General features: G+C 52.3%; 1 protein-coding gene across 7 annotated transcripts in view; it reads left to right on the top strand.

The window, feature by feature from the left end:
• The window catches only part of CNTFR (ciliary neurotrophic factor receptor), a 448395-nt gene that overhangs the window by 148983 nt on the left and 277867 nt on the right, over positions 1-21545 (top strand). Inside the window, exon 1 of one of the 7 annotated variants that reach the window (XM_053301736.1) lies at positions 12256-12273. The exons of 5 other annotated variants lie outside the window; for them this stretch is intronic. Coding sequence is in view for 1 of the 2 variants with exons in the window: in XM_053301729.1 (XP_053157704.1) it covers positions 18929-19045 (117 nt within the window). In the remaining variant the exon portion in view is untranslated. Of the gene's footprint in view, positions 1-12255; positions 12274-18925; positions 19046-21545 lie in introns of those variants that run through there. One more of the 7 variants, XM_053301729.1, reaches the window with a different exon arrangement.

Raw genomic sequence — 21545 nt, 5'->3', positions numbered from 1 at the left:
GATTTGCCGCCAAAGTAAATGTTGGGGATTGTATGAGGGGGAAATTACTCAGGGTGGTGGGGAGGGGAGTGTTAACCCCTCCTCAGCACATACCACAGTCCCAGGTCAGATCACAAAGGGGCACTTCTGGAGTTAAGCCCACCAGGTTATGAAGGGCTTCCTAGTTTGTCCTAAGCTGACCTTCAGCCCTGTGATCCCTATACGGCCGATCATGGAGGCCCTTAGGTATATATCTCCCCTTTTGAAACCAGCAGGTCTTAAACATGCTGGAAGTCGGTAAAGTCGTGCCTATAATCCATACAGAAGATATCTTATGTTCTTATAGAGGTCTACAAAATAATGCATGGTGTGGATTAAGTGGATAGAAAGAAATTCTTCTCCCTCTCACCTAACACTAGAACCAGGTGTCATCCCATGAAGTGGATTGCCAGGAAATCTAGGACCAACCAACGGAAGTACTTTTTCACACAACGCATAATCAACTTGTGGAATTCTCTGCCACGAGATGTGGTGACAGCCAACAACCTGGATGGCTTTAAGAAGGGTTTGGATCACTTCATGGAGAAGAGGTCTTTCCACAGCAACTAGTCAGAGGGCTATAGGCCACCTCCAGCCTCAGAGGCATGGTGCCTCTAAATCCCATTTGCAGGGGAGGAACAGCAGGAGAGAGGGCATGCCCTCAACTCCTGCCTGTAGGCTTCCAGCGGCATCTGGTGGGCCACTGCGTGAAAGAGGATGCTGGACTAGATGGGCCTCTTTGAGGGGCCTGATCCAGCAAGGATGTTCTGATGTTCTTCTGTATGCCGCTCCCCCAGGCTCCAGCCCTGCACTCCATAAGGAGTAAGTCTCATTGAACTTGGAGAGCCTTAGAAGTTAGGGTCGGACACCTTTTTTTACAGGGCCGAAATTTCCTCTCACCCCCCTTCTAGTTAATTTTGCCACCTGCCGAGTATTATCCTACACGCTGCCCAGCCAGTGTTCAATTAGCGTCACATTAAGTTCCTGTCAACCGGCTATTTCCGTTTCTGCAACCTGATCCAATGTGTGTCCGCTAGCAAGTGTTGGATGGGGCTGCAAAAACTGAAACAGCCGGTTGATGGGAATGGAACGCTATCTTGGTAGAACGCTGGCTGGGCAGAGTCCGTAAAATACTTTGCAGGTGGCAATACTAACTAGAAAGGGGGAGGAGAAGTTTTCTGCCTTGTAGAATGTAATGCATTTGTGGGTGATTGGAACAGAAGATACAGTCAGAATGTTTCTACTGATAAATAGCTTTTGCGGGGTTAGGTTGCAAGACTGAGTGACATCCTGAATACTGGATATTCTGTTTCCTTTTTAGAAAATGCCAGCTGTGTCCTGTCAGGCCTTTTGGGCCCCATCCACTGGGAGGTTCTCCTGTGCAAGCGCAACTGAAATGAACAGGAGTTGTGCAAGAGCACTTGCATGAGTCACCCAGTGGAGAGTGTGCAGGAGAACCTCCCAAGGAATGGAGCCCAATGATGCCCAGTGGTTGTATGCATTCTTTTTTTTTAAAATAAGACTTTTATTAAGAAGTAAACCAAAGGAGACAGAAACAAATCACCATAAAGACAATATAAAACCAATCATTTTTATGATGAAAAACCTCATTTTTCTAATTAATTACATCAGGAGAGGGGAAAAAATATCTAGAGCAAGATAAAGCAAAAGAAATTCAGACTCTTAAAGTTGTAAAATCTGATCCGATCAGCTTCTTGTAAGTAACATATCGAGAACACTATAAGTCAAATCCAGAAAATGGGAACAAGGTTTGACCATGACGGATATTATAATTTATAAAGGGTTCCCAAACAGACATGAATGATTCAGTAGACATACCATGTACAGGTACATAAGGTGAGACTTTCGAAATTGAAGCATAGATTTTATGCAGTCATTCTGTAGGGAAAGTGTGACGTCTGATCATTTAATGTGGATTGTGCCGAAACGTGACACAGAAATTCCAGCTCCTTTTACTGCCTCATGTTGTAGTGCTGAGTTAAGGCCCTTGTGCAGGCTGCCAAGTGCAAGAATGGCTCATTTTTAAAAATGTGATTAATTTCTTTAATGGCTTCTATTTATCAGTGTAAAAACCTTTATCTATCCAATAACATAACCAAAACTACCCTTGTTGGAGGCTGTTCCTTTTCACATGTTCTTGCTCACCGAGAGTGTACATTCTTATGGGCCTGCAAACGCATCTGCAAATCGTACAATACCAAGGAGGAGGTGGAGGAACTTCAAAATCAAACTGGAGGGTCAATAACTGAAAAACACACATCAGTGGTGAGTGGGAAGGAATTGCTTTTTGGCAGAACTGGGCACTGGGCAGCCAAAATTAGGCACTCCTTAAGTGCTTAATGACCACTAAGTGATTAAGTCCCCCATTGAAATCGATAGGACTGAAACGTGCTTAAATTGAGGTGAATCATGCCTGTTGTGACAGCTGGAGGGCTGTGAAAATCCATGAGTGATTTTATTTATGTATTGTGTCCCTATCCCACCTTCCTTCCCTCAGGGGGCATCCTGAGGTTATCTGGCAGCCCCCTATCCAGGCACTGACCAGACCTCTGCTTCCTGGATCATGTGCTCTCAGACCATGTTCGGGGACACACACACCCACCCCCGCAATAATCATTTCTTTGTAGGAGGAGTGCTAGACACTCCCCTTCCTTCCACTGCTGAAAGGCTGGCTGTGGTAAAGGACTGGGCTGTGGGGACCCAGGACCCAGTTTCTTGGGGCACCATTCCCACCATCTCTTCTGATGGCTTCTGCACCCATTGGGCAAAGGCTGATGTCTGCAGGCAGAGATGTTCCTCAGAAAGAAGCACACACGCAGAACTCCTACCCCTGGGGAGGGGAGGGTTGGTCCACCCCTGTGATTTCTCTGCAGAGATGGGGGGTACTTTATTGTGGGGAGAGCCCCTTCTCTGTGCTGTTCTCTTGCCTTGTTCCAACATGTGGACTCTGGATGCAGAAGTAAGGACTACAAGGCTGATCAGCTAAAGCTGCCATTCTGTTTGCATGGGTCTGGAGCGAAGCCATTGAACATAGTAGGACTTCCTTGGGAATAAACTTGTGCAGGATTAGGCTGCACAGCATGGAGAGCCAACGTTAGTTGGTGGAGTTGTGAGTTCAGGGCTCAAGGTAAGGGGATGCAGGGTGGGGCCGCTGCCTGCAGCTCAGTGAGAGGGCATCTGCCTTGCATGCAGAAGGTTCCAGGTTCAATCCCTGGCAGCATCTCCTGGGCACTTTCTAGATTAGACCTTGCAAAGGGGTCACGTCGTATCTCGGAAGTGTGCTTCCACACTTCCTGTGTTGTGACACCACAGTCCCTACGCTAACAGCAGGGTGCCGTTCACATTGCCAGTGTCTTGTTTCGAATTTAATTGCTGCAATATAGTGCTATGACATCATATATCGGGCGTAAAAAAGTTGCTGTTTTGAGGGGTTGTTAGTTTCCGCGAGATTGCTCCCTCTACTGGGCACTTTGCTATTTATGTTTTGAAAGTGATTTGCCTGAACGGAAGCATTTTGCTGCTGTTGAGCAGCTAATCTGGAAAGCGCCCAGGTAGGGCTTGGAAAGATTCCAGCTTGACGCCTTGGAGAAGCTGCTGCCAGTCAGTGTAGTAAATAGTACCGAGCTAGATGGACCAGTGGTCTGATTCAGTAGGAGGCATCTGCCTTTCCTATACTCCTGAGGGCACATGTGCTTCTTTTTTGGGGCTCCACTGGTTTGGCTGTGGTGTGGTGGGACCAGGGAATAAGAGAACAGCTATCTTTCCTTCTACGAGGGGCAGCTGCTTTAGTCTGCCTCATTTTACATTCTTTCACACGTCCTTCAGTATCTCAAAAAGGCATTTATTGAGGTCTCGTTAACATGCTAATTTATTTTAATCTAATTGTTTAAAGGGTGGATTGATCAAATAAAACATGCCTTAATTGGTTAACTGCCATAATAATTATAATGAAGAATAATAATATCATATATATTTGTGGACATATGAAATCATTATTCTTCTTTGTTACTATAGATATGTAAATAGGTAGCTGACAAAAGAGAGAGGCTTCAAATGATTTAGTTAAACGTTTTCATTTCTGCGCCTGCCTTTTGTTAGTTAGGTGTCTGGATGTTTTAAACCAGAAAGTTTTTCACACAGGGCTTTTAAAGCCCTTTAATTTGCATCTCCTCCGGAACAGAGGGGGTGTATTCACGGCCAGATTTACCTTGAAGTCCCTGTGAGTTATCGGGGAGCACTCCAGACACGATTCGGGTTTGTCACTGCACATTAGAGTGTCGCTCGATTTATATCCAGGGTTAAAAAAAAAACAAAACTATTTGCGTCAGTTGTCTGGGACAACTTTGAGTTTGCAGTAAAGCCTGCTGTGTGTAAAAGTCCCAGGTTCTGGGTGCCAAGGAGGCATTTCTGAGAAGGAAATGCTTTGGAAGCAAGAAAGAAGTAAAAGGAGGAGGAGGAGGAGGAGGAGGAGAACAAAAATTATCGGTGAAAACATTGGCCTTTCCCTCAAAGTTTAGTTGATTGATTCCGTTTCCTAATAATAATCCTAATAATCAGAAAAATAAAGAAATGCAAGTGACGGTCTTGTGGGGTTTGGTCTGTCTTAGGCGGTTCCCAAGCCTGAGTTGCCCGGGCACTTTCCAGATTACATTATTGCCGCTTTGCTTGTGGCTGCCTGGCCTTCTCCTTTGCTGACCCCTGCGCCCGTCTGTGTTGCTCAGCTTTGCAAACTGAGCAGTCTCTCTTGAGGTGCCTGGGCCTTTTACAGCAACAAAATCAGCTGAGCCTCTGCCTTCCTTCCTGCATCTTCTCCTGGGCGCTTTCCAGATGACACCCTAGAACAGCAGTAAAATGCTTCGGCTTGGCAGGATTGTATTGAAAATGATCCTCAGCATCTCCAGCTCCTACAATGGGAAAATACAACCATTTTTCTGCAACGGATTTGCAACATTGTAGCACTAAATCGCAAAGAAAAAATCCGAAGCAAGGCATCGGAAATGTGAACGGCCCCTTGCTGTCCACGCAGGGACGGCGGTGTCACAACACAGGAAGTACAGAAGCACCCTCAGCAGATCCGTAGTGACCCTGTGGGAAGGCTTAATCTGGAAAGCGCCCAGATGTGGGTGGACTACAACTCCCATCATCCCCTGCCACTATGAGTACAAGTCTCATCATCCCCTGCCACAATGGCCCTTGGAAACCCCTGGTCTATCAGTCCAGAAGCTCTCTCTTGCTTCTAGTATTTCTGGATTGGGTGGTTTCAACAGAGAAACAGAAAGCTGGGGCAGCTTAGTGGGTTCAGGACTGAGCTGCTGACCTGGACGGTGCTGGGCTGCATCTCGCCTCGGCCCGGAGCTCACTCTCTGGGTGGTGCAGCCAAGGTGCTCCTTCTCCTCGGCCTCCTCTCCCCAGCTGCAGTACGGGGATCAGAAGACTCACTACCTCACAGAGTTAGAGTAACCTCCTACTCTCTGCTCCCTCCTGATATCGGATCGTCCTTCAGGTCAATCCAAGGTCGGAGGGGCAGCAGCTGGCTTGCCGGCTTTTCCTCCTCCCTCATTCAGCTGCTGGGTAGGAAGGAGTCCTCCTTAGCAGATGGTCACGGAAAGGACACCCCCGACCTTGGCTTCCACTGAGGGGCGATCGGAGAGCAGGAACGCATGCACAGCTCCCGGACTGGGGTGGGCGGGAGGCTGCTCCTCCCCTGCTCTTGATTGTGTGAATCGTCCTATTGTTTGCTCACCTGGAACCCAAACAGCAAATGCCCTCTTGGTGGTCAGGCTGACAGGAGGGAACAGCTGCCGCTAGCAGGCAGGAAGGGCAGCTGCGTTAGGGGGCTGCTCAGGTCGTGAGGAGCAAGGCGGGAGTTGGGCAAGAGTGCTCCTAGTTCGGCCTGTTGGCAGCTGAGCACTGCCCCCAGGATTCAGGCCAGATATCAGTGGCCTTGGAAGGAGGGTCCTCAAGGCCTCCTCTGTGGCCCCTTCCGGCAGATCGCCTTTGCCAGGCCGACACCCTCAGAGCTACCGTAGCCCTCCAGCCACGTATGGGAGCCTGCCACGTGCTTGGAGAGACCCCCTCCCCTCAATTCTTCCAGTCCCACTTCACTTGACTTAGTGGGTCTCAAGTCTTGCAGGCCTGACCTCCGTTGGTGTTTGCCACAAGTGGGGAGAAGGTGAGCTTCAGAAGGGGGCTTACAGGACAAATCGCAACTGAGGGCTTGAGGAAGTGAGCCCAACTGCATGCTGTGGCAAAGGGGAGACATTCCCCAGAGTCCGCTAGTCCATCTGACCGTGTGGGGCGATATTTGGTCCCTAATCTCAAATGTGGTGCTCACTTTGATCCTGAGTGCAAACAAAATGAGCGCTCCCAAGTCACTTGTGAACGACTTTTATAGCCTTTCAAAAGAGTACTGATAGGAAAGGGGTGGGTGGGAGGAGCCACACACACACACACACACACATGAGCCCCCCGCCCCCTGCCACCACCACCCCTTTCCTGGCTCATCCTGATTCCCGGGGCCCCCACCAGAGCTGCTGCACTTGGTGTACAGCAGGACAATCAATATCATGGCCAAGGACCAGGAGAGCACCGTCAACATGTGGCCAACGATGGAGAAAGCCAAACGTGTTGCTCTTGGTGTGTGGCGTTCTTGGGCAGGGCCTGATACCTGGGCTGTGCCTGTGGAGGGCAAGGAAGTCCTCCTGTGGTTCAAGGAGGCAAATGTTGCTGGATGTCTCCTGATTCCAGAAGCAGGACGGGGCGTTTTGGGCTGCTCGTGTGCTTTTGCCCCAATTCCGCTCCTTGAAGAAACCATTCTAGTGTTTTACAAACACACACACACACACACACGCCTGTACTTGGAGGGCTGGTTTTCTGTGTTGGTTGGGGCCCGGGGAGCAGCAGGAGACACGCACACATGCAGAGGCGCGCACAAGCACACATGACGGCATCCACGCCTCGCACGTTGCACGTGCTGATCTAATGCACTGAGCCTCTCACAGGGCCCAGAGGAGCCATCGAGAGAACGCCGGACTCTGAGCGCTGCCAAGAATGCTCTGGAATCCTCTCCCTTGCGTGGTCTCCTCGCAGGTCAGCGTCAGAGTTCAGACCAGCAGGTGCTGGAGCTGGCCCTCCCTCCCCCTCCCGCCCTCCCTCCCCACTCAAGCAGCCTCCAGGACCGCTGTTTTCCCAGGCTGGGGGTCAGCTCCCTCCTGCCAGATTTCATTTTTATACATCCTCAGATTTGCTGAGGGCAAGACGGGGGGGCAGGGGGGGTGAGGGGGAGAGGGAAGAAGAGCAACTGCCCTCAGCCCCATGCCGGATGCTCCCTGTTGCAGCTTTGCTTCCCCCTCCAAATGTGGGTCTGAATATAGGCTGGGAGGTTTCCAGACCTCCGGATGGCCAGGCAGTGGCCCTGAAATGCAGAGGAGTCCTGCATGCATGCTGGCCCCTGTCTCTGTCTTGTGGAATGGAGTGGGAGCTTCCGACTGGCAGCTCCCCAGGAGGAAAGCAAAGCGTTGCCTGGGTGAGAGAGAGCCGGGAGCTGGTCTCTCTTTCTCCAGCGTTCTTTCGACTGGCCTGGTCTGCCCTCTAGCCACGAGCAACAGCCCTGGGCCGGCCAGCTCTCAATGAGGGGGCACCTTTCCCTCTCCTGCCAGTGGCTGTTCAGCTAGAGCAGCTGGGGGGGGGAGAGGGGGCTGTTGGGGGGCTCCTCTGTTCAGGGCCACCTTCCGTGCAGACTTGTGGCCTGTCTCTCCCCCTCCAGGGTGGAGGCGCCCGAGGCTGCTTGCCCAGCAGAAGCAGTGGCAGCAGTGAGGCAGCAGGAATACAAGCCCATCCGTGGCAGCCAGCCTGCAGTTGGAGCCGTCCCATCGGGAAGGAATGAAGGCTCCCGGGCGGCTGGGGAAAGGCCTGCCGGGAGAGGGGGGCCCAGGGAGCAGAGGCCGAGCACTGGGAGAGCTGGGCTCCGCTGGGGCTCTCGGGGTCGGGAGCTGCGCGTCCTGGGTGCCAGCCCAGCAGCTCCCTCTCCCGCCTCCTGTGCCCCCCCCAGCCACTGGGCCTTGCCGCGGGCGGCTGGCTGGAGGCTGGCGCATGCCGGGGGGGGGGGGTTGGTTGGTGAGCAGGCTCAGCTCTTTGTCCCAGGGCTGCTGGCGTTGCCGTCTCTCACAGCCGAGAGGCACTCCTGACTTCCTCGGCAAGCACTGTGCGCCTCTTTCCCCTTCCGTCACAGTAGCCCCATTGGAAATCGCCCACCCCCTGCCTGTTTTGGTGTGTGTGTGTGTGTGTGTGTGTGTGTGTGTGTGTGTGTGTGTGTGTGTGTGGCGGTGGGGCCCTGTCCTGTGTAACTGGTCCCTGGACTTCTGCGCGGCTGCCTGCCTGCCCACCTTCTCCTCCGCAAACACCCTGCGGGTGCAGATAGGCAAGAAATGGGCACTGGCAGCTGAGGGGGGGGGGGCGAGCATCATCTGGGCCTGCTCTCCCCCCTCTCCCCCCACCCCCAGGCCTCCCTGGGGGAACAGCACGGCTCCCCCCCCCAGCCATTCCTCTGCTGCCCCTCGCCCTCCTCTCAGACCTCCTTGTATCCTCCTCACGTGGAAGGAAAGAGGCAGCCTGCTGGGACGAAGAGCGGAGCCTGCTCACCAACCAACCCACCACCCCCCGGCACGGGCCCCATGGCCCTGCCCTTCTTTGGGTGGCCCCTTCTTAGCCATGGGATGGCGAGTGCCTGGCCAGAAGTGCCAGCCTTGCTCTCGCCTCCTCCTCCTCCTCCTCCTCCTCCTCCGTTGATCAAGGGGAGCATCAACCCGGGCGCTGGAGTCGAGAGCAGCACAGGTGGGGCCTGACCCACCCCCTCTCCACGCACATCTCGCGCGCACACACACACACACACACACACACACGTGGGCCATTGAGCAATCCTTTGGACGCTCCCTGTGTTGTTGAGAGTGGAGGTTTGGCTGGAGGGCTGCTGCGTCCCCCTCCCCGGGAGCAAGCCTGGGCTGCCTCAGCCCCCAGGGTGACCTGCACACTCCCTGACTCCGGCGGGAGCAGGGAGCAGGGAAGGCTGGCTCGGGCCGGAGCCCTTTCTTCTGGACAAACAGGCAACAAGCCCCGCTGGGGATAGGCGGCCTGGCCAGGCCCCCCCCGCGCTTTCTGCTACCTGGCCATACCTGCTCTTTGCGGAAACTGTGTCAGAGGCTGTTAAAGTGCACCAGGAATGTCCAGGAACAGCGCTAGGTGTGGCTTTGGGCCAGTCACTCCGTGGTGGGAGACAAGCAGATGTCTCTGCGGCCACTTGCCGGGGTCTCTCCAGAACAGTCCTGGACAGATGCAGCCGCCGCGGCTTGTCCTGACGAGCTGGGGGTGGGGGGCCGTGGGACCCCGAGGAGGTGTGGCTGCCTCTGCTTCCTGGCAGCAGCTCAGATGGCCCCTCTCTCTCCTGCAGGTTGGCCATTCATCAGGTTGAGCTGCGTGGCTACCACTCAGCTGTACCTGATGGATGGCCAGCCTGCACGCAGTGTGGCTCCCGGGCAGGGCAGGAGAGAGAGGAGCAGTCCAAGCTCCCTCCTTTGGTGCTCCTCTGATTCAGTCGGACGAGCAGGAAGAGGCCTGTCAAGAGCTGAGCATCAGGGCCCTCAGACCCCGAACAGGCAGTGACAGACCCACACACAGGTTTCTTGTAGGCTGTGGGCTGCCCAGGGGATTTGTGGAAGTGCCTTCTGTGTCGGACCAGGAACCAGAAAGCGGTGCTTGAAGTGGGAGGAGACAAGGAAGCGGGAGGCGGTTTGCCTCCAATCAGGCCAAACTCAGCCACAGCTTTTAGGTCTGCCTGAAAAGGGGGGGGGGATTGCACCCCCCAGGAGCAGATCCAAGGGACAGGCAGCAGGAGTCCTGTGTCCCTGTGAGGTGGGGGGGGGGCAGAAGAGGGACCTCCAGCAGGGGCAGCATCGAGGAGTGCCACAGGCCCGGGATCCCCTCCATTCGAAGAGTGCCAGCTCTCCAGGACCAAACTGGCCTGGAGTCTCAAGGAATCGGCATCATAGGAACCTAGGAAGCTGCCACATACAGAGTCAGACCCTTGGTCCATCTGCTTCAGTATTGTCTACCCAGGCAGGCAGCAGCTTCTCCCAGGTTGCAGGCAGGAATCTCTCTCAGCCCAATCTCAGAGGTGCTGCCCAGGAGGGGACTTGGAACCTTCTGCTCTTCCCTGAGGGGGAGATCTTACAGTTTCTCTCTAGGGAACTTCAAGCAGGGCACAAGGCCAGCAAAACTTCCCCCATGCGTAACCCACCAGCAGCTGGCACACTGCCTCTGAACATGGAAGTTCCGCCTGTCATCCAGGGCTCACAAGGTTTGGTTCGTCTTGATAGCCAGCTGCGATTTCTGCTTGACCTGAAGCCGCCTCTCCCGAGAGTCTCCTTGCACACACAGAAGATGTGGGGCTGAGGAGCATTGCACTTGCAGGGGAGAGGGCTCCCTGCTGCTTTCCGGCCTCCGGGAGGAGACAGACTTGAGCTCTGGCTTTCAGCTGGAGGCTGAGTGGAGTCAGAGAAGCAGGGTGGGATGCTTGCCATGGAGACACTCGACAGCAGATTTGGGGGGCTTGGCTGCCATGGCTGATAAAATCAGGTTTTACCTTATCTAGCATTGTTATTAGCCTACCTTAAGTGGCGCCGTGGGAAATGCTTGATTAAGAAGCAGAAGGTGGTTACTCTTACCGTTAGGCTTCTTGCTGCTAGGATTTGGCCTCCTCCTCCTCCTCCTCCATTACCTCTTCTTTCCGTGGGACCTTTGCTTTGTAGAGACTTGGCTGTGTGGCCAGCTCCCTTGTTTCCGCTTTATGGGTTGCTCCCTGCTCTTTCCCCAGATCGCTCTGTGGAGTTAAGTTGCTGCTAGTTTCCCGGTTCTGTGCATTGAGATGAATGAACTTACTTGGGCTTCTCTCAAGCCAGCCACCTTAAGTGGCGCAGCGGGGAAATGCGTGACTGACAAGCAGAAGGTTGCCCGTTCGAATTCCCGCTCATGCTGTATTGGGCAGCAGCGATCTAGGAAGATGCTGAAAGGCATCTCATATTGCATGGGAGGAGGCCATGGTCAACCCCTCCTGTATTCTACCAAAGACAACCACAGAGCTCTGTGGGCGCCAGGAGTTGACACCAACTCGATGGCACACTTTCCCTTTCCCTTACTTTCTGCCTGGCAAGTACCCTTATGAGATTGCCTTGCTGTCCTTGCGTGTGGCCCCCTCTAACAACTACGCCACGCCTGCACCAATTTGCACCAAATTTGGTACAGATGTTTTGCCACTCACGGGCACCGGAGTGGCGTGGTTTGTGATGCCGCCATGCACCCCAGGCCAAGATGGTGGCCAAATGCAAGTAGGTGGATTAGTTCTTACCTGAACTGCTGGTTGTTTTTGTAGTTGTCCTGGCATGCTCGTATTTTCATTGTACACTTTGGAATACTGTGTTCGGTTCTGGTTGCTGCACCTTAAGAAGGACGCGGTAACTCTGGAAAAGGTGCAGGGGGAAAGGCAACCAGAAGGAACGGGGTTGGAGCCACTCGCCTCTGAGGAAAGGATACAACCTTTGGGCCTTTTTAGTTTAGAAAGAAGGTGGGTGAGGGGAGACATGATGGAGGTGTATAAAATTGTGCGTGGCATGGATAAAGTGGATAGAAAGAAGCTTTTCCTCTGTCTCACAACATTAGAACCTGGAGATCATCCACGGTTGCTAAATGCTGGCAGATTCAGGACAGACCAAGAACACACAGGCAGCTTCTCCCTAGCCCCTGTCCCACATGAGCACTTGTTTAACTTCTGGGGAGGGTCAGGAAAGAGTCAGGAGGGCCTGGCTATGATGGATTGGGTACTAGAGGGACCCCTCCTTTTGGAAAGTATTTTGGGTTTCCACAAAAATGGATGACTTGGATGTATCTTTGTATTAATTGTCTTTTTAAAAATAATAAATACTGGGATGCGATTGTCTAATAGGCCTTGGCAAAGCCATTTGTTATGTTAATGGGAATCATTTGGGGAGAGATTTGCTGAGCTCATCACTTTGGGAGGAGGGTTGGGGTAATCGCTCTCTGGTGATGCATCGGCCTCAGGATTTCCCAACTCTGTGATGGATCTCTCTGTCTCTCAGGGCTGGAGGCTGTGAGGTGGGGAAGGCCAGAGTCCGTCGAAACGCCCCCTCTCCTCTCCCACAAATCGGCACAGGGCACAGTCCAGGGGTAAGTCCTTCTGCCCAGGAGGCTGCTCCAGGGAACTCCCGAGCTCACCGGAGAATGCAGAGCCTGTGTGCCCACACCCTGCCCTCGAGCATTAAACCCAGGCCTGCGTCTCTGAAAACTCTCTGATTTGCCTTTTCTTTGGCACACTGAAACTTCTTGGGAAAGTCTGTGTAGATTGATTGGATTATTGACGACTTGGGGAAATTCTTTCTCTGCTTCTGGCGCCTGGAGGGAGCGAGCTCTCTCGAACACTGGTCTGGTTTCGGTTTGGCATCCTGGGTGTTTACCGTGGACAACGTGATGCTTGCTTTAGCACCTGCAGGAGACCAAGCGATGGGGCACGGAGCTCGCAGGGGGTTACTGCTGCAACTCCTGGAAAACATGTTGTGCATTTTTCTTCTTTGTCACAGAATAAGAAGTTGCAGAGTTTTGTTGAGTGCTGGCCATCTTGCTGTTCTTAACTCATGTTCTCCTCCCAACAGCCTTGTGAGGTAGGCCAGAGGCTAAAGGGGAGCCCAGCTTGCTTAGCCCCACCCAATGAGCACAAGCTCATAGAAAAGAGGGGTGGCTCGCAGGGAGGGGAGGGGTGAGCTGGGAGGTTCTCGGTTCAGACCGCACATCAGCCCTGGGTGGCTGAAGGGAAGTTGCCTTTCCTCCCAGCATTGGCCCTCCGTCCGATGCGGGCGATCCTGGCCAACCTTTCAGGGCTGCTGTGACAATTTCTTTTCGGCTGCACAAATTGAAGTTTATCATGCAATAACTCATGATTCTTAACTTGCTTTCCAAACAGAAGAAGACTTATGAGATCACTCTGTCTGTGTGTGTGTGTGTGTGTGTGTTTCTGTTCCCCTCTAATCACTTTCTGTTTACTGTCCAATACAAACCCAATCCACAGCAGGTCGGAGGGGGTCCTGGAGGACCCCGCTGAGGGCCTTCTTCTCCTGATGGCAATTTGTAGATGGCAGCCCCTCAACCCCCCTTCCTAGCTCTTGTGCTGACAGTCGGATACAAACCAAATTCACTGCACGGGGCGGGGGGGGCGGGCGGGCGGGGGTGTCCCAGGTAAGAAAGAAGCGGGAGGCCTGGCTCCTTCGTTCTGCCCAGAAGGCCGTGCTACTGCTGCTGTGGGGCACGTGGGCTGCTTTGCCTGTTCTCGGAGGCGGCGACCACTGGGGTCTGAATACCAGTAGCGGATACGCCTCCTAATGAGGGGAGGGGGGCACCCCAAAGGAGGCACGGCGGCCTCTGCTCCCCGGAGCACCATTTGCTCCTTGGTTTCCCTTCCTGGCCCACCCCAGCATTAGGGCGAGCCATGCCCTAATAATAATAATAATAATAATAATAATAATAATAATAATAATAATAATAATAATGCCACACAGCTCTACCTGACAGATGGCCCCCCCGAAAGGCGGTGTGGGGCAGGAAAGAGAGGAGCAGATTGGACTCCAGGAAGGAGGCAGATGCCCCCCCCGCCCCGCCCTGGCTCATTAGGATGAGCTGCTCCTGGTATGCACACATCACACACACACACACACACACACCCCACGTGTACAGAGTGTGCCTGGAGGGAAGTGGGACTGCACCAGCTAGCCTGGCCCCCAATGTTTGTGTGTCCCATGGTTGAAAAGAGGACCCTTCGCATGCAGGTGCTCCCCCCCCCTTTCAGGCCTCCTCTGCATGCAGCTGTGTGTGTCTGTGTGTGTGTGACTAGGCGCCTTGCTCTCTCCCCTGCTGGACACATGGCTGGTGGGGAGGGCTGGTGGGTGTGCTCCTGCTTCCTCCTCCTTCTCCTCCTCCTCCACATGGCCAGGATACCTGTGGTGAGGATTGAGGGCCTACCCCAGGATTTGACCCTGGGGTTCATGTGCAAACCAGGCATCCCAACCCCTCTGATGCCCTCCAGGGGCTTTCAGTTGTCCAGAGATGGGCAACAGCAAAGGTCTGGTCTTGTGGTAGCAAGCAGGACTTGTCCCCTTAGCTAAGCAGGGTCCACCCTGTTTGCTTATGAAAGGGAGACTAGAAGTGTGAACACTGCAAGATCTTCCTCTCAGGGGATGGAGCCGCTCTGGGAAGAGCATCTAGGTTCCAAGTTCCCTCCCTGGAAGCATCTCCCAGACAGGGCTGAGAGAGATTCCTGCCTGCAACCTTGGAGAAGCTGCTGCCAATCTGTGGAGACAATACTGAGCTGGATGGACCAATGGTCTGACTCAATATGTGGCAGCTTCCTCTGTTCCTTTGTCTTTGCCACATGAAGACAGCCCTATTAGCGGGGTCATCGCTGCCACCCCTTCTGGTGTTGGTTGCCGATTCAGAAGTTGAGACCCTCTTTGCCTTCTGGGAAAAGGCTTTTGACACCCTCCCAAAGCTGCGAGTAAGACTGCAAGTAGCTTTGGGCTGCAGTCAGAGCAGCTGCCATATTTCTTACATTTAATTATGTTACATTCACTTTATTTACTGACAAATAAATGTATTTAAATGCAATCTGTTGCTTTGTGATAAACCTACATATATTTCATGTTGAGAATTGCTTCTAAAATTTATCTTCCACGGGAGTCCCTCAGCTTGCCTTGGAAAGAAATCCATTTGGAGACAGATTACCAAAAACACGTGACTTTGCTAATGCTGTTAACTTTTTTGGAGTCCCTGGCTCCTTAATCAGCCATTAAAAAGCGGACTCACAAATATCTCCCGCGGAGGATGGAGCGACAGTTTCTCACTCTCAATCTTTGCCACTCTCCTCTTGTAACTTGGCAGTTTCCAGTCTAGACTCTCTTGAATAATGTAAATGGCACACACATGTTCTCTCTCATTCTCTCTCTGTGGCTTCACTAATAACGATCTTTCATCCAAGAACTTAACAAGTGCTCAATCTTCAGCCCTGGCACCGTGTCGCTTGGCTCTGCGGCCCGAGGCCTGTGTCAGCCCATTGTGCCTGGTGCCAGCATTCTCCAGTTGTGGCCGGGGTGCTTTCCACATTACACCCTACAACAGCGTCACGACGTGTCCGTTAAGTGTGTTTCCAAACTGCCTGTGTTTTGACACGGCCGTCTCTGCGCTGTCAGCAAGGTGCCGTTCACGTTTCCGATGCCTTCTTTTGGATTTCATCCATGCGTTTTAGTCCTACAGCATTGCGTGTGTGTCACAAAAAAGCAGCTGTATTTTCTGTTGTATGCGGGTTGCACAAGCTGTTTATGTTTTCAAAACGATCCTGCCAAGCCGAAGCATTTTACTGCTGAACAGCCGGTCATCTGGAAAGCGCCCTGCAGGATCCCTGCTGGAGGCACATCCAGGCGCTTTCCAGATGACACGCTGTTCTCTCATTGGGGTGGTGTTCAGTGCCCCACCTTGTATCGGTTGTGGGTGTGCCGAAATTCAGAGGGCTGAGTGGCTGACAGGTGGCAGGAGCAGTTGAGGTCTGAGGTTAAGCCTCTCCAGATTTCAATATATGGCTGTTTTTATGATGGGTAAGGTATGTAATACTACGAAATAATTAATAAATGTAATAAATGTAATAAATAATAATATAAGAACTGTTGGTTATCACTCACAATCGTAGTGAAAGAAATGCTGTAATTGCATGGTTGAGCAGAGTAGTAGCATTTGTCGTCCTCAAATTGTTTTCATCAGGGTGTCCATGATGGGTGCCTTTGCCCAGGCCCCTCATGCTGCAGAATCCTGCACCATCTTGTGTTCCTGGATCTGTGGGGTGGGAAGTTCAGGACCCTCTTATTTTAGAACAGGGAGCCTTGGACTCTGCGATTTTTCCTGTTCCATTATTTTGTGAATCCTCTGGGAACAGTTACAGGCCCCACTGAAACTGAGTGGAGTTGCAAATGACCCAGAGAGTGTGGGAGAGTTCTCAGTGGCAAAGAGATTCATGTTTTGTGAAGTTCAATAGTCCTAATTTTGGTGTATTTTCTTTAACTTGATTTAAGATGCATATTCTCTTGTAATAGACTTTAAAAAAAACACACAAGAAGAAAACTTGCCTTATTGTATTTACCAATTGGCAGGAGTGTTCTTAGTCAAGTATTTATAATTTCAGAGGGGTTTTTTTTAATAATGCAATTCAATAGAAAATGTGTAAAACTTTATCGATTTTAACATGTAATTTATGCATTCGCATAGAATCGCACTTAAGCCAATCAATATCCGTTATTAATGGGGTCTGAGATAATTTTTATGTTTCTTTCTCCAAAAGGATTTTGTGGTTAGCTTCCATCGTGAGCTTATTGATGAGAGGATAGAATTTATTTTGCAAATTCAATGTTTCACACCAGGGGGAAACGCTTAACAACCTGTGACTCAGGTGGAGTGCGGGGTTTTTCTCTCTCTTTCAGAAATGTTATATCAGATGTCTAAGGTTAGGGGTGGCTTTGTGTGTTTTCAAGACATCATCATCATTATTATTATTATTATTATTATTATTATTATTATTATTATTATTTTCCTGCCCCCCAAGACACAATTCCTAGAGAAAAAACAGACCCTAGTTAATGGCATCTGAAAGACTAGCAAATAAATTCTCACATATGCTTTTGTGGACTACTCAAAAGCTTTTGCTACATTAAATTTGTTAACTTTTAAGGTGCCACAAGACTACTAGTTGTGTTTACTGTGGCAGGCTCACAAAGTACACTTGGGGAGTGTGCATTGTGATTGCCCCCTACAGAGCATGAGATGTGGGGAGCACACAGGCCAGAGAATTATGATGGGAACTTGCCACAAGTGTCAACATGTACATAGTAAGTTTGCCCCATGCAGGCATGCTGCTGTGCTTTTGGGGAGGGGTGCTTGTAAACACCCCCCATTTGCTTTTCTGGGCACACTATGTTCAGCAGAAACGAAAGTGTGCAGAGGGCTATGCTGGGATAGGGCACCTCACGCATCAGTGGAGCATATGCATCATTCCTGGATTGAGTTTAATCTCCAATTAAAGGCACGGTAGGTAGGGCTGGGGAGGGCTGAGCCACTGCCAGCTGGAGTGAACTGGGTTGGATGGACCTCTGGGTATGGCTCTGGGTATGGTAGAGCAGGCCTTGGCAAATTGTCTTTGGATCTTGGAGCAACAGGGTTGCCCAGGGCAAACAAGTCTGTTCTTAACTCTGCCTCTGAGTATCCTAGTCTAGGCACCACAGTTAAATTTCTAGGCACCATGGCTCCCTGGCGCCTGGGATTTGTCAAGCCCTGTGGTAGAACATGTGCAGAAGTTTCCAGGTCCACTCCCAAGCACCTCTGTTTTAGGAGCAGGGAGCAGGCGATGTGAAAGCCCTCTTGGTTCATGGAGCCAGAGAGCCAGTGCCGTCACAGCACAACATTCTGGGCTAGTTGGATCAGTGGCTTGGCTTTGTATAAAGCTGTGCCATACAATTGTCTGCTGGAGCGATCTGTGGATCCCAGCATCTGGGTCTGGAGGAGGAGGAGGAGGAGTCTTGCAATGTCAGATGGGGAGGAGTGCCAAATTTGGATTTGTCTGACTGTACTTCAAAACTCAGTTTTTCATCACAGCACTTTAACCATGTGAAAAAGAACTCCTGGGAGTGAGCAGAACCATCTCTGTGTGTGTTAAGATGCGGAAGAAGACATGCGCTCCACCCGTGAAGCATGGGAGGAGTTCAAAAGGGATCTGGGTCCAGGGGCTGCAGGCCGGAACTTGAGGCTGGGCTGACATGTACATGCTGAGGTGTCCGTGTGTTAGGACAGGTCTAAACGCCCTCCTTGTTTAAGACAGAAAGCAGAGTGTGGAAGATTTCCATGACTTAATGAAACAAAACACATACGGGTATTTTGTGTCTGCCGGATGTTGTCTGAATATCCCATGTGGCACAATCAGCTGGACTCCCCAGCTCTGAGGAAAGTGCCGCACTGCATGGAGGTCTGTGTGGTAGGACGAGGCTCTGACAGGGGGAATGGTTTTGCCCAAGTGCCCCCCCTTGAAAGGTAACCAAGACCTCTACTCTAAAGCCTTCATGGCCCAGGCCCAGGTAGTGGGTGACGTTCTGTGAGATGAAGGTAGCTCAGCGGGTTGTGGGGCCTGGCATGCCGTCCCTCACAGACCTTTCTGCTTCAAGGGGCTTGCGGTTTTAGATACGGATGAAGTACTGTCTCTATATATTGCATTTTGGTTGTTGTCCTGTTTTTAATCCTTGCCTTGTCTGCTTGTTTTTATGTAAGCCGCTTTGAGCTGTAGAGGGGCAGTAAAAACAAGTCTTCAGTTACTAAAGTCTCAGAGAAAGATGCCAGCTCCTTGGAATCCCTTTCCATCCAAAGTTTGAAGGGAAAGTCCCCTGAAATGCAGATTTCATGCAAGAGCAGTTCCAGACATGGGGACGTGAGTTTCCCCAGAGATCCTTTTCCACGGTTGTCTCAGGGTGGGCATTTGGCCCCATGCGGCTCAGGTCTGCCGCTTTGCCCAGGGTGGCTCCTTCGCCGCCCCCGCCCCCACCCTCCCCAATTCTGGAAACTCCCCAGCACCACCTCTGCCCCGTTTTGCAACTCGCCATCCACTGAAAAGCTCAGTTCCGACAGAGCGTCTCTGTGTGCCAGTTCACATAATTTACTGCATTCGGAGAATTTGGGATTGTTTAGGGCAAAATAATTACAGCCTTTCTGGCTGAGAACCAGCACGCCACAAATTAGCGGTCTGGTGTTAATGGCCAAGTTCTCGGCGGCGAGAGAGTTCTTCAGCTGGCCTCGTAATGGCGTGTTTAAGTTTGATTGCTGTGGGGGAGTCGAGATTCCCAGGGAAGGCGTTCCTTATTTGCTTTCTGTGAGTGTTTCCTAACCGGGCTAATTCCTCCAGGAGGGGCAGAGGAAATCTCCTAACAGATATGAAATGTGAATAAGATGAAAAGGGCAATCGGAGGAGAGACGGGGAGCGAAAGAAATATTTGCCGAGCCTGTACCTCGCAAACCTGTCTGGGGAACCTGGGGAGGGATTAGTCTAAATCATGGCAGACCCCGGGCCACCGAAGGAATGCGGGAGTGCCTGAACCCTCACAGATAGGGATAGGATCACAGGGAGGGGGCCTGGAAGGAGCACCCAGTCCAGCCGCCTGCCTAGCCTTGGACATCCAGAGTGAGGTAGGATGCAGAAGTTCCAGGCCCAGTCTCAAGAGCTGGGGCGGTGGAGAGGGAGGCTCTTGGCCAGGCCTTCTGGAGAGCTGCTGCCAGTTGAGCAGTCAGTATTGGGCTGGCTGGGCCGATGGCCTGACTCAGCATAAGGCCTCCTGCCCCAGGGCCTGGTAAGCTTCCTCCCCATGGCCAGTTCATGCAGCCTTTTTTCCTTGAGGCACTTTCTAACTTTCCGTTTGGGCTCAAAGAGTACTAGAGACAAACCCGGCGTGGGAGGGTCCCAACCTGAACAAGTCTGTGAATCGTATAGTATAGAAATCTTGCTCTGTGCTCGTGAGAAAACCCCTCGTACTGTGGGCTCCCAGTGACCGCACTGACCTGGCAGGCAGTTCTCTCACTGATGAGCTGCCCCATGGAAGGCCACCCCTTGATGGAACCCTTCCAGCCAGCAGCCGGCCTCCCCCTTGAATGACAGCCGGTACGTTGGCATTCAGAATACCTGGTTATCCTTGCAACAGCCCTGGGAGGTTGGCTGTTGCATTATCAGCCCCATATCGCTGGAGTGGGGAGCTGAGCTGAGCTGAGCTGAGCTGAGCGGCTTCCATTGGACCACCTAGTGAGGCCACAGAAGAGGCCAGATTCAAATCAGGGAGCTCGGGATTTGTAGTAGTTCCTCTGCCACTGTGCTGCATAGGAAGGAACCACAAGAAGCTGCCTTCTACCGAGTCTGACCCTTGGTCTGTCTAGCTCAGTATTCTCTACACTGAGTGGAAGCAGCTCTCCCAGGTTGCAGGCAGGAGTCTCTCTCAGCCCCATCTTGGAGGTGCTGCCAGGGAAGGAACTTGGGACCATCTGCATTCAAGCAGGCAGCTGCTTTTCCCAGGGCAGCCCCATCCTCTGAGGGGAATATCTTCCAGTGTTCTCACCCATGCAAATGCAAACCAGAGCAGACCCTGCTTAATAAAGGGACAATTCATGCTCGCTACCATGAGACCACCCAGACACCTTAAGTGGTACAGCGGCGAAATGCTTGACTAACGAGCAGAAGGTTGCCGGTTCGAATCCCCGCTGGCACTATATTGGGCAGCAGCGATATAAGGAAGATTCTGAAAGGCACCATCTCATACTGCGTGGGAGGAGGCCATGGTCAACCCCTCCTGTATTCTACCAAATGAAAACCACAGGGCTCTGTGGGCGCCAGGAGTCCAAATCGACTTGATGGCACACTTTCCCTTATCACGAGACCAGCTCTCCTCCCTTGACACCAGGGCAAGCAGCTCTTTTGCAGGAGGGGGCAAGCCTGACTGTTTGCCTCCCTTGGAGAGAATCTCCCCCTTTGCTGGCAGCTGAAGGTCTCACGGGCAGCCCAGATCATGTGTCTTGTCCGTCCACCCGCCTGCCCCTGAGAAGTCTGCTCTGCTCCCTGTGATTGACCGCTGGGCTCTGTGCAAGTTCATTAGAGCTGCGCTATCATCTGCTCATTAATTTATTTTGCATCTTGCCATTGTGTGGAGGGCGATCGATAAGTCGGCCGAGCGTCACATTTATTAATTCACAAACAAACAGTGCTGGGGCTGATGGGAAGCAGGAGGAATGTCAATTTTCCATGCCGACGTGATTACGGGGGGCCTTCAAGGAGGATGTTATTTAGCAAATCAAGGCTGCCAGAGACAGCTTGTGTTTGGGCGAGAAGAGGAGGGGAAGGAAGGGAGAGCGGTGGCACGGGTGTTTTGCTGGGGTGGGGGAAGGAGAAGACTCGCTGTGGTGGGAGAGTTACAGTTGTGTTCTGTGGAACCTCCAGAAACAAGCTGGCCTCTTTCCCCCTCCACCCCATCTACAGGAGGGACCGGGCAGCCCAAGTTATTATTGTGGAGCCTGAGGCAAGGTGCCAAATGTCCCATGTCCTCCTGTGGGGGGGGGGTGGGTAGCTGCATTTCAAAGCTTTGAATGTTCATTGAGGGGGCAGGGAAGGAGGGAAGGTTGCTGGAAGCCGCCTGGTTGAGCTCCTGGCCACCTTTGCCAGGGATGTGATAGGAGGCACTCCTCACGAAGCTTGCAATGGCCAGCTCAGTCCCAAAGAGCTGCTCCCGTGGCAGCGGGGGGGGGGAGCAGCTTCTTGCCGCCCAGCTGGTGCCCCAATCATCCGCCTCCTGAAGCAGCGGCCTCCCTTTGCCGCCTGAAAGGGCCCTTCCCCT

Source organism: Hemicordylus capensis, chromosome 2 (genome assembly GCF_027244095.1).
Source record: "Hemicordylus capensis ecotype Gifberg chromosome 2, rHemCap1.1.pri, whole genome shotgun sequence".
Lineage (NCBI taxonomy): Eukaryota > Metazoa > Chordata > Lepidosauria > Squamata > Cordylidae > Hemicordylus > Hemicordylus capensis.
Note: the sequence above shows the minus strand (reverse complement) of the source record. Positions and strands in the feature narration are given on the sequence as shown.